At 37.5% G+C, this 17,831-nt stretch overlaps 1 protein-coding gene across 1 annotated transcript in view; it reads left to right on the top strand.

The window, feature by feature from the left end:
- igf2bp2 (insulin like growth factor 2 mRNA binding protein 2) overlaps positions 1–17,831 on the top strand; it is a 72,550-nt gene that overhangs the window by 32,495 nt on the left and 22,224 nt on the right. The window contains exons 3-5 of the mRNA XM_015378531.1: positions 11,319–11,367; positions 14,090–14,141; positions 17,636–17,699. Coding sequence (XP_015234017.1) covers positions 11,319–11,367; positions 14,090–14,141; positions 17,636–17,699 — 165 coding nt within the window. The remainder of the gene's footprint in view (positions 1–11,318; positions 11,368–14,089; positions 14,142–17,635; positions 17,700–17,831) is intronic.

Genomic DNA, 17,831 nt, shown 5'->3' with positions numbered 1-17,831 from the left:
GTGCAGATGTTTAATTTTACAACCTATGCTAGGATTTAACATTTCATTTGAAACTTGATATGTAAAGATGACTTTTTTAATGGTTTGCATGGATTGTATTTAATATCCACCAAAGTCTTTTGTGTTTCGGTATAAAAATAGTTGCCATGCTCAGAATGGAAAAAAAAAACCCTAAAAACGTTCCAACACATTTTTATAGGTTACATGTTGGATCAGGTTTTTTGAGTCATGTTGTGGAGCAACACTTCTTAGCAGCTGTAGGATGACATTTAAGTACTTCCCTCATACAAATCCTTTTATCTCTGCTCCACAACAACTGCATAGGCCTCAGAGAAGCACTTAAGAGGGCTGCCCGGAAATGGACTGTCCTCTTCCTTAATCCTGCAGAGGAGAGAGGGGGGGACACGTTGGGAGAGCGGCCAGAGTCTGAGAGGAGGATGTCCTCCGCAGTGAAGGGGTATCCTTCTAAATATTGTTGACTTGTTGCTGCCTCTTTGAGATTTCAGAGCGTTTAAGCGCTTAACGGCTTAAAGGCCAAACCAGAAATTGGGTTAATTGAGATTAGACAAATCTGTCGTTGGTGTACAAGGACCACCGGCTCAGTTTCCCAGACCTACCTGAGTTATTTCACTGCTACGTTATTCTGAGAGGCTTGCTTTAGTAGTATGAGGCAGACTGAAAACATACGAGAGACATTAGCTCACAAACATCTAGTAGTAGGTGCAAACGCAGCTGGTCATTAAGATTATCACATTATGCTGCACTTAGCAATGCACTCGAAGTAGAAAAGGAGCCGGAGAAATTAGTGTTGCTTACACTGCGCCTAGACGGCATTGGTAATGCGAGCATAAAGTAGGAGAATGAGCACATACCCCGGGGTTATTTATGACCATAGTGTTTTTCAGTTCATAATATCACTTATAGCGGAGTGATCGACTACTATTTGGTTTAGTAGAACATTTTTGTACCGATGAGGCATTGCGGACAAAAGCAATGTCCTAAACTTGGCTGCCAACCCCAAGAAGTTTTGTTTTGTTTCAAATCAACTCTTATTTCATTAGATGAGCAGTAAATCTGCTCCAGTACTTATTTGAAACAATTTTGTTATTGAAGTTGATTGTGCAAAAAAAAAAGCAGATCTGACTGTTGACAGCCAAATGGAGGCTGTAGGGAATGAAATGGTGGATAAATGGAGGAAAACAGACTTTATCATTCAGGTGAGTTAGGTGTGAGCTCTCTAGTTGTACGGTAATGTTCGTGGAGTTTTACTCTGTAAAAGCTTGACTGAAAGGCCATTTGGGAAGCCATTTCAGTCGCCAGTACAGATGCTCCCCTGCTGAGTGGAAGGTGGCAGGGGCTAACAGAGCTGTTAAAGGGCTCGTTAGGTTTAAATTTAATTACTCCCTACAGCAGAAATCTCTAATGCTGATTTTTTATGTTACGGAGAGGTTTTAAAGGCAAAATATTATCAAAAGTGTGTAAGAGATTAGGCCCCGTCCACACGAAGTCAAAACGAACACGAAACGCTGATATTTTCCAAAACGTTTGCCGTAAAGACGGAGACGTAAAATAAATGTGAGCGTCCACACGAATGCATGAAAACGCTGCAAAATGTATGCCAGGCCTGTAAGTGGCGCTGTGGTGCCAAAGCAAAAATAAGCGACGAAATGTTGGGCATGTGCACTAATATTTATACATGGTTGCCCTGCGGGTCCATTTTCGTGGTTAAGTGAAATTCAGGTGCTGAACTATGTCGTCGATATTGCTCTGTTCTTCCTGGAGATATTCCAGAAGAAGAAGATTCTGTTGTAAGCCCGACAGCAGGGTGAGTAGCATTAGCAACGGCGCCATTGTTGTTGTGATACTGGTCGCGCATGCGTGTGTAGAGGCGACGCTATGACGCATGCGTGTAAAAAAAAATATGCGGTTAGGGCGTAAAGATGGAAACGCGAAAACGGCGTTTCAGAATCTTCCCACTCTGAAGGCTGAATAAAAAAATGATCGTTTACAGACCCCCAAAACGCCGGCTTCGTGTGGATGAGAGGCTGGTTTGGTGAAAAATTTGTGCGTTTAGGCCAGGGTTCGGCTTCGTGTGGACGGGGCCTTAGTCTTCCAATGGGGTAACCATGTGTAAAAATGACATGCATCACTTTATCAACGTGCCAAATACTGAAACTTTCTATTTAAAAAATAAACTCACCACTTATTCCAAGGTATGCATCCAACCTTCCGTTAAAGGCAGCAACAAATATTTCAGTTTAGAGAAAAATTCGAAAAGTCCTCCTTGGAGAGTCGAGTCCAATTAGACCGTTATTTGTTCTCCCTAAAATGATTTAAAACACAGAAGTAGTGGTTGGCACTCATGTTCCTACCTGCTGTCAGGATGTTTTCTGTCTTGTGAATCATTTAGAGTTTCCCATGGGGGAGTCAAGTCAAGAGGACAGTCACATTTGATCCATCTAAAGTATTTCAAAAGTTTGCCTTCATAAATTCTCAGTCATCAAGGTCTTTGCAACCACAAAGCAGGTTGAAATCGGAGGCAACCAGACTTACGCTCAGTTTTTCAGAAGACTTTTTAACACCTATGCAAGTCTTTGTCAGTTCTGTCAGCTTTCACCAGAATAATCTGTAGTTTGAGGGCTGATGCTGTTAAGCAGCAAGGAAGTCCGTCCTCCGGAGCACATTCTAAAGGGCTGGTTATATTTCCACAGCAGTGTGTCATAGTGAGCTTGTCGCAGGTATGAAGCAGACATTTTTAATTTATACTCAATATTGAAGCATGGTCAGCGCTATGTTTATTTCACACCTCAACGTAAAAGGGGAAAATCACAAACTTGCTGTGGGTCTAGATATGTTGTCCGACAACGGGGGGACAAGAGGGCGAAAAAGAGCGGGGATCCAAGGGAAAAAAGGGTCCCAGTGTTCTCGCGCACCTCACTGGTCCAACTTCATGAGTCCTATTCGAAATATTAATCAGCCTTAAGTCAGATGCAAATCAAAGACCCACTCTTCATTCTTCTGGGTTGTTGGAGTCTTTTGTTTTACATGTTTTACTGTATTCGTGCGGCCATTTGAAACACAATGAGTGTGCTTATGTAAGTTCTTCAGAATATGTTCCTGGACTTAATTGTAGATGCTAGGATCTTGGAACCTAAACACCCCTGCTCTATTCAGTGAGCTTTTTTTTTTTTTTTTTTTTTTTTTTTTTTATCTCAAAACTGAAAGACTTAAGCATTTTAGTTTAATTGTCTGCTTTTGCTTTAAACAGAATCACTAACCTCCATCAGATCTTTATCCTACCTGAGCGGGTGTTCTTATCTAACAGAGAACACAGTTAACATTTCCTACATCTATCTTTAACAGACCCCAAATGGAGCAGCCAATTACGTTGCAGTATTACTGTTTAATATGGTTTGATGTATAGCTTGCAAAAAAGCTAGAGCTGCGGAGCCCACAGCAGAACTAAAACAAACCTAAAATCGAAGGCTCTGGTACTTTCTAATCTGTTATATCAGAATCTATAATTTAATTTTTAAAGAGGAGGAGGAGAAACATTACATACAAAAATTGCTGTCGTTTCTCATGCTGTCTGCTGCTATTGCATTTGTCATCATGATTGGCTAAAACTTTGGTAGGAGGATACAAGGGGTTGCATCGCCCAATCAGTTAAAAAAGTTCTGCTGAAAGTTTCCCTGAACAGATCTTGCAATTTACTGCTACTAATTTTCATGTGTGAAGGCTGCTGTTTCCTGTCCGACCTGGCTTTGCAATGGGTCATAATACAGTTTCTTTGGGGTCATCAATACTGCAGCAATCTCCCCCAATCAAGACTTTTTAATTAAAAAGGCTGAGGGGGGAAAAAAACAACCAAACATGTTTGACTGGTTGTCCTCTTTATTATGTATGAAGAGGACAACCCTTGTTGGGTTGAGCAATCAGAACGGAAAAAAAGGAATCTGTGCAGCAAATGGTTATCTGCAGAGCGACCTGACCTGTGGGCAGGCACAGCTGATGAAATTGATGAAACGGGCTTAACGGTCATAAAAGTAAGCGGACAGGGAAGTATGACTTAAGATAGCTGAAATAGATGCAGAAGGGCTTCAAAGAGAAAATCCACAAAATTGCATTTTACTTGGAAGGTTAAAAGCTTTCTGAGTCTTTAAATGCAGTTAGATTCTCCACCAGAAACTTGGAATCCATTATTGACGACTTTTCTCAAGCTGTTTGTGAAAACATGACCTTCTGTTAGATTTTTTTAGGCAAAGGGGACTGAAAAGGATTAATCATCACACTGTTGTGTGTTTAAACTGTGTAAACTTTAAAATCCGACCAGAAAAATCACAAAAAAATGGAACTTGTCAGCAATCAGAAGCTGTTATTATTGACCTCTTTGATCAAAAACCTGCAGATAGGAGGCTGGATCAGACCTGACTTTGGTATGTTGGAGTCCAGTAAATTAAATGCGCGGGTGAACGAGTCCTACAATTTTGGAAGAAAGTAAATGGTTTACCAGAGTAGCAATTTTTTTTTAGCAATCTCTTGTTTGTTATGATTCATTGCTGAAATGCTGAATGCTTTCCTACTCTCAAATTTGGTTGCAAAAACATAATTTCCTTTATAGGGAAAATAGGCCTCTCAGGAAAATAAAAATGATTTCATTTTAAGTTTTTTGTCTAACTTTTACAGTTATTTTTATAAACAGTAGAATTTATTATAAGTATAATTTATTTGTCTTCTCTAGCCTTAATATGCCCTCTGAAGGTAAAATGCAGTTTTAAATATAATCCCCATAGCTCATCCTGTCTCTATTATATTAATATGATAAATCTTTCAGGTGTTTTATATTTCCATTTACATTATATGTTTTGCTTAATTTTCTGGTGCTCGTTTAAGAACAGCTTTCTCAGATCGTTGGTGTATCAACAAATTACCTTTCCTTTCTCTAGAGCAAATACCATTTCAAAAGCTTTCATTTTTGAATTAATAAGATACTCTTGTGACTGACGATTGGTGGACATGAATAATTTTAGTGCAAGCATCAAGTAACGTCTCACATCTTTCCCCTCTGCTGCGACTTGATCAGTTGGTTGCGTTTCATTTCTTTCCTTTTGAGGTTAAATGAAAGCTGCACCTTCTTTGTGACGTTGCAGGAAAAGAATAAAAAAAGGCTGCAGGTGTGTCTAACAAAATAAAACAAAAACTTGCTCAGAAACTCCATTCAGTGGAGACCTAAACGAAAATCCATGGGAATAATAAGGCTGGCGAAATAGGAGAAAACCTAAGAACACGGTAGACAGCGTGAATAGAAGAGGTGACAAAAGGAGAAGGAAAGATGAGACTGCGTCTACTCACTCATAGGCTGATAGATGCACGCAAAGAGGACTCTTTTTTTTCTTTTTCTGTGTTTTCACAGTTTTGAGATTTTTCATGGTTAGGATGCCAGTTTGTGGGGTCTAACTGAGCTGCAGTAACACAAAAAATTAAAAAGGCCTATTTAAAAGTATTTTGGTAATCAAGCCTCTTAGCAAACCCTTACTTCACTAGTTTGTCAGCACTAGTAAAGATATATCTGAGGCCCAAATTATTTAAAGATTTCTTTTTAGGCCTGAAACAATTCATTAGATTAATCGATTCGTGAAATAATCGTCAACTACTTTAGTAATTGATTAATTGTTAAATGGTGTATAGAGACTGTAAAACATGCCTTTAGCTGAGAGAGCGACCCACTTAGTGCAGTAATTATATCAAAATTGTAAAAAAAAAAGGAAGAATTTTGCATTTAACTTTTTTGTCTGTCAATATGTTTAAGGGGAAACATGTTAGTTTCTCTTGGTTTAATTTAGTAAAAAAATCTTTAAGGAACCTTTGGTTGTCCAGCTGATTAATCAAAAAATAATCGACAGATTATCCGATTTACAAAATAATCGTTAGTTGCAGCCCTACATTTTTTGTTCTTGTCTAGAATTAATCTTTATCATTCATGAAAAATCTTGTCCAACACTTAAACATACCTAGTTTAAACATGATAAACATGTATACTTCCTTATAAAGGATCTGTTTTTCCTACCTTATGATATTATACCCTAATACTATATCTCAATGAGCTGCTGTAAGCATGTAATGTTTACAGCAGCTCAACCCTTATGAGAAGCTACTTGTAACACCCATTTTCTATAACCCTCATTAAAAAAAACAACTATCCCTTTAAAGTCTTATCCACAGTGTCAAATTCATGCTCAGTATCTGCCAGCCATTTCCTTAGACCTAATTCCTCACTGTGTACAGGCGTGGCTGCAGTAAATATTAGCTTTTCAACTGAACATGGCCACCCTCAGATATTTCAAGAGGATTCCTTTTTTTCTTGGCAGACTGTTTTAAAACCAACTGCAGGTAGCTTCAAAAATTGCTGTAAATAACACCAACTCAAACCTGTGTCTTCTTCCATAGTTCATTTATAACAATACCCGGTAATAATAATAGATTTTAAAAGATGAAGTTAAAAGAGGGCAGTGAGTTCAATTTGAATTCAAACTGAAATCTCCCTGGTTATAAAGTAGCTTATATTAGTACAGGAGAGACAGCTGATGTGTGCGGACGGCCCTGGAGGCTGCAGGCAGCAAACTGCAGATGTGGCAGGGTGGCATGTAGCGCGAGCCGCTCCCTATGCTGGAGCCAGATGGAAAGACAGAAAGTGGTGGACCTCTGGTCAGCCACAAATATGCTGAAAATGAGACATTAAAGGATGGTTAAGGAGGCACTGTCACATTTTCCACTACATGACCCATCAGAGAGCTTTCGCCTGCGATAAAGTGTGGCATGCAAGTGAATCTTTAACACTTAATGTCACTATTTGAAGTGAACAGAGTTAAAGACGCTTGAGCGACACGATCTTAAAAAAGAGAAACTTGTTTTTAAAACACATGAAAGTCAAGCTGAAAAATTACTAAGGATGCTGCAGTGTGTGGCATTCTGTTGTCTTGCTCTGCATCAAGATTACAGCTCGCGTTATCATTTGGCAGAAACACAATGGAGGACTGGACCTTGGAATCACAGGATTTTGACACAGACAGACTCAGTGAAAGGAGCTTTTAGTTTCCATATGTGGCAGCTCAGGGCTGCCAGCCTTTGGGGCTTTTCAGAGCTTTAAAGTTGGCCATAAATGCTTTTTAGAAATTGGCTGCTTTTTGCTTGCCATGTGGTTGTCTACTACGTTGGAATAGGTGATGTATTTCACCCGTGTTTGGATATTGGCTGCCAAAAGAGTTCTTTCATCAAGCCTTTTGCTTTAAACCTCCATCAGTGACAGAAAGCTTGCAGGTCACAGTGTGGTGCGATCCTCTGGAGAACGTTGGCTTGTTTGTTGGGCCTTTTTTGATTTTCAATTTTTTTCCCCCCGCTACTGTTTATCTCTGAGTAAAGAACACACTTGGCCGATGGTACTGCTGTGGTGGTAGGATTGAGCTTTTGAAATGATAACCAATGCACATCTGGATGGACCTACAGTCCAAGAGAAAAATATACAAAGCCTTACCAAGTTTACCAAGGAATGAACATACTACCTGGTTTTAATGATGTATTTGACTCCTTCAGTGTTAAAGTAGAACATAGATTATAAACCGACAACCTCAGTCATTTTTTAAAAACAGCTGAATGTATGCTGAATTTTCTCCTATGCAAACACACTTAAAAATATTAGAAAAAAGGCTCAAATACACATCTAATCCCAGAGAGGAGGTGATAATAATTTTGTGGCCAAAGTCAGAACTGTAGATCTATGAAGGTTTTCACATCAATGTTAACACTGATTATGACACTGGGGTTTCTGCAGTTTCCAGTGTTCTCTGGGTTGTTCCTTGTTTCCTATAATCTAAAGGCCTTTCATCTAAACATACTGAATCCAGTTTTGCATCCGATCTGACAGAAAATGGCGTCAGACGAGATCATGCCGTTTAGCGCTCATTTAAAGTCAATGGGGATGATCACACGTGACACGATTTTACACAAGGGGGCTTGCGTAGGTTCCACGGAGATAGACCCCAGGACTATTTTAGTATGCAGCAGTACAGCTGGAAATTCATGACTCTGACAGAAAGAGAGATACCTTTAAAAAGTATAACACATCCGCTTTGAGGGAAAATACAAAATAAAATTTGTTAAATGCATGGGGAAACAGTAAGTTTGGGAGCTGCATGGCACATATACGTAGGACTATAGCAAGCTGGACAGACTCATGGGAAAATGATAATTGAAGCATAAAAAAATAGAATACTTTACCCATGGATAAAGTAGTGGTCCTCTCTGAGCCTCACAAAACAAATAGGGACAAAAACCTCAGTTTATCAATTGGATACATTTTTTTAATAGCTTTTCACAATCTGTCCTAGTCAAATGTGGGAATTTTTTTTAAATTTGTGTATAGCACAGAGACATAAGTGAAAAAAAATCTGCACAGATCTGCTCACCCTGCGCAGTCGGAGTTTCTCTATACCAGGGGTCTTCAACGTTTTCCAAGCCAAGGACCCCTAAACTGATGGTGAGATGGAGCGGGGACCCCTTAATTGTATATATTGTATGAAATTGTGTTATATCAAACCGATCCTATAGTCACTGTATGACATATTGAGACATGTAACGAAAGTAATTTCGCCCTGGTATTATTAGATTATTAGAATATTTCTGATTCGGATGTGCATTGATAACTGAAAGACATCTTCTGCCTCAATTTATCTGTTCAATACAGTGTGTTGAATTCATGGTAATGTGTATTTAAAGACATATTATTTATTGGAAAAAAAAATTGCACAGGGGGAATATAAAAAAAAAGTCAAATCAACAAAACTTTTGCGACAGCCATGCAGTAGCTCCGTGGACCCACTAGGGGTCACGGACCCCCTGTTGAAGACCTCCGCTCTATACACAGTATGTGTGACATGGAAAAAAATCAGATCAGAGGTTAAAAAGTCGTACGCAATTGGTGTGTTTCTATCCTTAAAGATGTTGATTTGGGCTTTCGTCCACACATTTGGCATTATATGTGCATGATGTGATCTTTTTACACACAATTTTTAGAAGTGATGATTATTATACCTGCATTTATTAAAAAAAATAAACTTCCAGAGATGTTTTCAACTTGTGTAAATCAAGCACCTTCTTCAGTAAAATGAACCTTCATGTAGCAAGGATAGAAGGAATGCAGCAAAGAATTCAATCCAGGCATCTTTAGGATGGGACTTTGAAGAGAACAGTGTGTTTTTTGTTAAAACTGCAGTATTTGCGGAATCGTGAACATTCACAAAAAAACTAAGCTTTGCATCTATATGCTGTTTTAAAAATCTTGTTTTACCTCAGCCTTTTATTCCACCATGAAAGACCCCAAACAAGAGAACATTTATGTCCGTCATAAGAACTCCAATCTTTGACTGTACCTATGTTCCGTCAAGTATTTTCGAGATAGTATTAGAAGTATTTTATAAAGTCTTAGTACTTCTTCTGTGTTACTGAAGGTTAGGATGGATGGATAGATGTATAAGGAGAATATTCCTTCTATTTTTGTTGTGGAGCAGCAGAGATGGTAAGAGACATAGCTCTCTGACCAGCTGCCAGCGGGAATATTTTCCCTCCCTGCAATAAGACAAATCCAGAACCAAAGATGTTTGCGCCATTGCTTTCGAAGAGTAGAAAACACAGATACAGAGATTAGAATCTGCATCTGTCTGTTGCTGCTTTTTGTATTGATTCCTTTTTAATTTTCTCCTTTTCATTCATTAACCTCTGTCCTATGTCCTACTCCTGCAGTTAAGGCTCTGATATGCTTTATAAAAATGTCCTTTCAGAGTAAGTCAGGTCCGCGGTCAGGGCAGAGCCGCACCGCACTCTCACGTTAATGCTGTTGTTAACAGCTTGTGGTTACGGGTGGTTTGTGTGGCTTTGCTTTTTAGCTGAAACACTCGCTGGAGGCACAGAGACACAGTGTGGAAACGCTGGATCCTAAAATGAGCAGAGTAGGACTCTATCCAGTCCTCATTCCTAAATAATCTGATTTATTTCTATTAAATAGTTGGAGCTTATCATGTTAGAAACTCAAGTTTAAACATCATTGCCATTTAAATCAAATAAACTTCATTTGTGGTGTTTTGTGCATTTATTAGATTGCTTTTTGTATCTCTACTCTTCATGAATAATTCAAAGATGAAACAGCTCTGGTTAGGTCACTGAAGATGCAGAAAACCCTTCATTTTATTCTAAGCAATATCCGATTGTTCTGTCTCCTGTGTCTTTTTTAAACATTAAAGTCAATTTGCTAAAAATCAGCGTTATTTTTTTAAACAAAGGATCTACATCAACTAAGACTGTTTTTTTCTTAATTCATGTTGATATTTGTGAGAAAGCAATTTCAGCTCAAAACCTTGAAATACTGAATAAAGATAAAACTTTCCTTCAAATACTAATCATAATACATTATTATTTTTATTGTCATTATTACAAGGTGACAAATGTGAAGACAGTGTGAATTTTTTCCAATAGATTTGCATTTTTTTTGCTTAATTATTAACCATAATAGTTGTTATTTTTATAAATAAATATTATATATTGAATATTATGGTATAATTTCTTTGATTAAATGTATGACTTATTGTATAATATTTATCATAATAAAATACATTTGATGTTTTGTATTAAAAGTCCATTATGGTCCTCCTGTCGCATACTGTCTGGCCCCCTCTCTCAGATGGTATCAAATTACATATTTGGGTCTATATGTATGAAAATGACAACAGTATGAAAAAACATGTTGATATATTTAAAATGAAAAACATATTCTCAACTAGAAATATTCTCGAGGGGCATCAACCCGAACCCCTAGTTTTAACTTCTTAAAGTTTGTCCCTCCTCTGGCCAACCCTTTACAACTCTGATATTTCCAAACTTAATAATACGTGACAGTGTCTTCAGAGAGTTGATGTCTGGTTTTGTTGCAGTATATTTAAGATTATGTTAAAAATAAGGAACTGCTGGGTATCTGCTTCCCTCAGCACATCTGGATCAGGTCTTGGTAGTTGACAATGAACATCGGGTCTTTTTCTAGCTAACTGTAATCTATATCTATGTCTATTACGTATAAAATTTGCTCTGATTCTAAATTTCTAGCTTTCCCCCTTAGCAGCTGATGTGATAAATTGACATGCTTGTATATACTTAAACTATAAATAGAGTGGAGTTGGCAGCTGGCTTTACTGTAAACAGATGACTGTAAGTGTGTATGAGTTTGTGGTTCAGGTCCGTTAAATCCACTCCGCCTGTGTCTCTCATCTCTGCAGGAGTCGGAAGATCCAGATCCGGAACATTCCCCCTCATCTGCAGTGGGAGGTCAGTTGTTTTCTATCTCTGTTTATGTGTGCATGTGTGTGAGAGACAGTGATGCCCAGTTGAACAGCAACAGGCGGCACATAAACCAATTTCCTAACGATGAGTCACCGGCCTTTGTAGTCTGGTCCTAAGTGTTTGTGAGCACGTGAGTCTGTCAGAGTACTGTTGGGATGAACCTGCATCATTGTGTCGACATCCTTAACCTTGTAGGGGTCCGAATGTTGTTGTTCTCCAGCTTTATGCCTGCAAGACTCCTATTTCTCTGCATTCAAATCTACATGCAGTTTGCAACTTACAGAGAAACTCACTTTATTGGGAATAATAACTTAAATGGCCCGAACTTCTGTAGCATCCTTTCAAGTCAGTTTTAAGCAGTTACATTACAACAGAAAAGTTGGGCTGAAAGAACTTTATGTTTTGTGCTAATAGTTGACAAAATTGATGTAGTTATGATTATTTACTTCTAGTAAAAGTTTGTTTTTAGAAAAATAAAACTGTTAAATGCAGGTCAGGATTTCTGATCAGATCTGCGTTCTCATCTGGCTGCAGCATATCTGCTCAGAGATGACAATGTGTTCCCAAGCAGGTGAAAAATGGTTGCTCAATTTTGTATTTGTAAAAAGAAAAGAAAAAGCAATGACAAGAGAAATAACAAACTCTTTAGTACCTTTATATACCTTATTTCAGCAGACTACGGTGTGAATTATAGTTCATCCATACAGACTTAAATTAGTTCTTTAGTGGTTTGAAGTTGCTTCTGTTTGACTTTGATCCCGTCTAAAAGAGTTTTAGATTAAACATAAACCGATCTAATCTTAGTTATCAGTGGAGCATTTAGACATATGTTCAACATATTGCTCACCTAATCAAAGTTATCAATTACATTCTTATTTTTTGATATATAGATTCATGCATAAATACAGAATAAACTGAACATTGTAGACATTTCATATGTTTTGCACTTACAGAACACTGAGAGTGTATGGAGCTGATGTGAACTGAATAATCAGCACAAGTGTCAACAAAATGTTTCATTCTATTAAGCCCCAGAAAAATAATAAGAGCCATTCTTTCAGCCCCCTGTTTTTACGGGTACACCTCTAAATGATGAAAATATAATTTTTGCTTTGAGGTAAAATACAAAGGCCCAGGTAGTATGTTCCTGTGCCAATTATGATTTCTGCCTTTTGAAAACTCTGGCCTGCTGATATAATTTTGGCCTAATTTCTGCCCATTTTCATAGCATAACAAACTATTAAACACTGATTTTTCTACCAAAACAGAACTATAGAATTTTAACTGTTACTGGGAATCTTAAATTTAATTTCTCCAGATTTTTGGATGAGAAAACTATACCCCCCAACCCCCTACCCAAAAAAAAAAAAAAATAATAAAATACAGTAAAACCAAATGAATCTCCACAATAAACTACATAATAGCTACTTTTGACTAGCCTTGAAATAAACACATGAACCAGATACTAGCAAAAACACTTTTTTCCAACCTGAAAATCAATCTTGGGATGGTTTGACGTATTAGAGTAAAAATAAATCTGTTGGCTCTCTTCATTCCACAGTTTTTCATCTACTTTGCATTTTTATGGTATTTAAACAAACTTTACCCAAAGTAAATAATGCTCCTGCATTTCTGTGCAGATAAGCTGCACCATCATTTCTAGCTAATTTGTGCTGCCAGTGCAGCATAACTTAGAAATAACATATATACCACCACATGAGCCCCTTCTATTGATTTAAATGAAGGATGCTCTAATGTTGCAGCAGTGACCTGATATTAATATAGGATCATCCCATGCTAATTTATTATTAACATTTTTGTAGCTTGAAATGGCTAAAACAGCACCAGGACTGGATTCATTTGCTAATTAAGTTAATGTTTAATTATTTCATTTTTTTTTTCACTTGTTAACCTGAAAACTGGGCAAAGTTGGCCTTCACCCTTGGCTGTACTTAGCAGTTTGATAAGCTTAAATGAGAGTAATCAGAGTAAATTAACATGCTGTTGGTACTGAATAAGTGACTGCATATTAATTATGAGAAATTGGGGTGACAATTTGCCAAAGCAATCATAGACATAATGTATCAATGTTAAAGAGATAATTTATTAATAATTAACAAATAGGTTATTAATGTTTGGCCATCATTAGGAAACTGCATTTAAACCATTTATAGAAGATAAATAGATCATTTTACGCTGCCATGTTAGTTTAGCCTTAACGCTAACATCAGTGGACCAATGACGTGAATCTAGCCTTTATTTTTAATTTAACTTTATCTGTCATGTTGAACTTATCCTAAAATCAGTAGGCTTAATACCTTAATAGATAATCTATTTAACTTTTATAAATGGTTTAGATGTAGTTTATAAATTAATTTAACATTGGTAAATCTTTTTAACATTTAAAATAATGTTTATTGTAAAGTTTAACTGGAGAATAAGGTTTAGAGATACTTTTCAAAATAAAAGCTCTTTAAAAATGTGACTATTATAAAGGTTGTTTTACAGATCCCTAATACACTTTAAAGCCTAAAGCATTTGTGGCACCCTTAATATGGTGCAGGAGGGTATGCGTATAGCTTGCATCTCTAGTTTTACTCTTAGTTTCCTTTGAAAAGCTCTAAATCAACTTGTGCTGCAACATAAGTCTGTTCTGTTTCAGGTTTGTATTTATGTCTCTGACCTGAACTTTGGTGTCTCTCCTTAGGTTTTGGATGGCCTTCTTGCTCAGTATGGTACTGTAGAGAACGTGGAACAAGGTACAGAACCCTCCTCCTAGATCCTCACATGTCATATTTAGTTCATCCTTCTCCAACTGTTTGATACATGTGTGTCTTTTTAGCAAAACTCCAAACACCCAGACCTCCCAGTGAGTCACGACCCCCTGTGTGACTCCGCTTCCTCATTATCATCACCACACATCCATTATCTAAACATGCTGTTTCTGCATATAAATCAGTCTTTATCATCTCGTCTGTCTCTGTGTGTTAGAGTTTGACCCAGAGCCAGGAAAGTGCGAGGCTCTAAATAAGAAAGGTCTGCCCCCCTGGGCCTGTTAGACTCAGTGTACGGATTGAAGTGGGCAGACGAGGCGGAAATCCCGGAATAATGCGCCTGTGTCTTTGAGTTTTGGGATGCGGCGTTGTGGCACAGGAGGCGCCTGTGGTGAAGCTTCTGAACTCTGATGTTGTGTGTTGATAATTTTTCTCTCTGTACATAGATCCATGAGCAGACATGAGATGGGGGTGGGGGGGGTAGACACAAAAAAATGCAAGCTTGGAAAAAAAAAAAAAATCTTGGCACATATTTGCTGAAGGATTCTCTGTTTTCAAACAGCCAAGATGAGCTGCCGCCCACTGTTGTGATGACAGGTGCTAAAAGGCAACCCAGCAGAGAAATTATTTTACGCTTAAAGTTTTGAAAACAGTTTGCTCCAATCTCTACACGACACCAAGGGAATTTCCTCCTCTGTTTGGCACTTCAGACATCACCGGTTACTATGAATAACCCGTCTGAGCCACCTCGTCTTCTTATTGTTCCACTTTTCCTGCATAATGCCACTTCTTCCTGCTTCAGTTCCTGCACTCTGGTTACAGTTTTCTGGAACAGTCCCATATGTGCGTAGTAGCGGGACAGAGCTGGCTGTGAGAGCGAGAATAGTGCCAAGCTCTGTCTTTGTTTCCTCTCTCTCTCTCAGGTGGGCATTTAACCTATCCAGAGTCAAATTTGACCAACTCACAATGTTCCCCCCTTTTATGATGTTGGCTCTTTGCTGGCCTTATTTTCATGTGCTTTGGTAATTGGCCTTACAATTACGTCTGTTTGAGGGGATCATTTAAGCACTGAGGGGATTTGTCAGCATGACCCGGTAGCTGTTGTTTTTGCTAATCAGAATATTGGCTGGTTGGATTTGTTTTGGCGCTGGTTGGTTCTGGTCAAGCTAAAAATTTGGGCAGGTGCATTTCTAAAAAAAGAAAATAAACTCTAATGTTACAAAAGACAGATTATTGTTACCTCACAACATAACAAAATATTTTAAAAATGTTTTAAAGTGCTGCACTACTCAAGAGCTTTCAATCATCCCTGATTGTTTATCGCATACAGACTTCCTAAGACCTTATCTTTTAATATGATCAAATCAATAATTCTTAAGAGTTTTTGAAGGTGGATGGACTTTTATTCCACTATTTCCACTATTTTTATTCCACTATTTTACTTTTTTTCTATTTACTGTTTTAGATGTAGTATATGTTCAGGAATAATAAGTCTGCTAAATTCAGGTGAAGAACCAGTTTTGTTTCAGCACATTGCTGACAATTGAACACATAAGTTTTAAACTGTTTTTTTTTTCGCCCTCTATTGCAAAGGTCAGGAAAGAAAAAAAAGAAAAAAAAACACAGAAAACTGTGAATTTTTTAGTTAATTTAAAAAAATACCAATGGTGATTTGTTTTGCTGGGATAGGGAAAAACCGTTTCTCGATTAGAAAGGTGGTTTCAAGACATCTTCAGATTTCTTTACCATCCTCGAGTTCAGGTTATCTGAACAGTTAGATTATTGCTTTAATTGTAATTCAATTCAAATGCATTTTTAAAATCCGTTATTAATCCCAAAGGGAAACCAAATGTAGAAAATAAATACATGCTTGCAGGTTTAGATTAGGAGCTGTTGTCTTGTAACCCTTTTCCCTAATTATGAAAATCAAGACAGACCTCCTGTACCTGCTCTGCATGTATTTTTTATCTTTTATGGTTTGAAATGTATTAATTATATTATTCAGATCCAGTGGTAAAGTAAAAAACTGGATTCCAATTCAAGAGATGTATTTATCTATTGTCTGCCTTAGAGGATTTATTTTGTAAACTGTCGGAATTATATAGAGCAATTATATAAAGGATAGTACAATAATATAAAGTATAGTACATTTTAATAAATTCATTAAAAAATTTAATATTTTTTGAAAATAATTTCCTGTATTGTCAATTAACAAGATGATGGCAATTGATTCAAATGTTGTACTGCCTAATGATTCATTTATAAATCATATGTTTCCTCTCTTTAATGTAAGTTGTAGTTGGTTTACAGGACGCAAATATGATGCATATAGAATTGCTTTGAAAACTCTGTGTTCTCTTGTCTTTCCTTTCTCCAAGACTGGCTAAGATATATAGATCATATTGTTCAGCGCAAACTAAGTCTATGATGCTTTAATAAAAGTTCCAATGCTAGACTATGACCAACCTAAAACTATAAAGTATGAATAGTTTCAGCTTCCTTGTATTTAAATAAACTTTTAGCAGTGCCACTAATTTTTTTTCTTATTTGGAATTCATTTAAACTGTTTAAATTAGTCCACTTAAGAGCTGGATTTAGTAACAGAAGATTAAGCTTCTGTTACTACAAGATGAATTTAATTTCAGCCATGTGGTCAATATAGGAAGGTGCTTTACTGTTGCTTTATTATAGTTTTTGTTTTGACCAAGTTGTCTTTATTTTTAATGAGAACTGCAGAATATTATTGAATGAGTGGGTTTTAGGGCTGCTCAAGAAAAGAAAACAGCCGAAGGCAAGCCTTACTTTAAATAAGAAGTAAAATAAGTGTGGGAAACTTTGACAGAGCCTATTTTAAATTAATAGATGCCCAATATACCAGGGGCTATCACATATTTTAGCTGCAGATTTAATAGTTAAGCTTTAAACTCAGATTTTTGTCCCTCTTGAAGCAATTTTCATAATCAGCTCATCACCCAGACTGATCACCTGATTAAGGTGATGGTGTTGTTTGTCGCTGCATGTAAGGGATTCTCTAATTAGTGCCTGTCTCTGCATCAGACCTTGCGTTATCTCAGTGTGATTCACTCTGTGCTGCTCCGTCTTTACAGACAAATGCTCGACCACCTATGTACACCAAGGTGTGTCTCTATTGTGCTCTTCATTTGCTTTAATCGGCCATTATTTGCTTTGTTCAGGCTGTTATGTTGGACTCAGATCCGTTTTGGTGAAAGTGACAGCGAGGCCTTTGTGTTAAGCAGCTTCGTTATGTAGTGGAAGCAGCAGGGTTTGGAGAGAAGCCAGCATGGTGATGGCTGTAATGGATTCACACAGACAAGCAGCTTTCTGGGTCGCCACGGGAACCTGGACGCGTGTCCGACTCACCTACAGAAACAACAAAGGCCTGATATGTGCATGTGTACTCCTTTGTTTATTGTATCTCATGTTTTTTCCTCTCTCTCTTTTCTTGTCTTGTCCCACAGTGAACACTGACACAGAAACAGCAGTGGTGAATGTTACATACGCAACTAAGGAGGAAGCTAAAGTGTAAGGAGCTCGAATAATGTACTATATGAGCCGAGCACCATGTGTAACACTGATGTACAGATTAAACCAGAGCATTTGTCCATTGATCCAGCTGCATTTTCTCAGTTTAACTAACGGATCTTTAATTGTAAT

Source organism: Cyprinodon variegatus, unplaced genomic scaffold (assembly GCF_000732505.1).
Source record: "Cyprinodon variegatus isolate N-32 unplaced genomic scaffold, C_variegatus-1.0 Scaffold174, whole genome shotgun sequence".
Lineage (NCBI taxonomy): Eukaryota > Metazoa > Chordata > Actinopteri > Cyprinodontiformes > Cyprinodontidae > Cyprinodon > Cyprinodon variegatus.
Note: the sequence above shows the minus strand (reverse complement) of the source record. Positions and strands in the feature narration are given on the sequence as shown.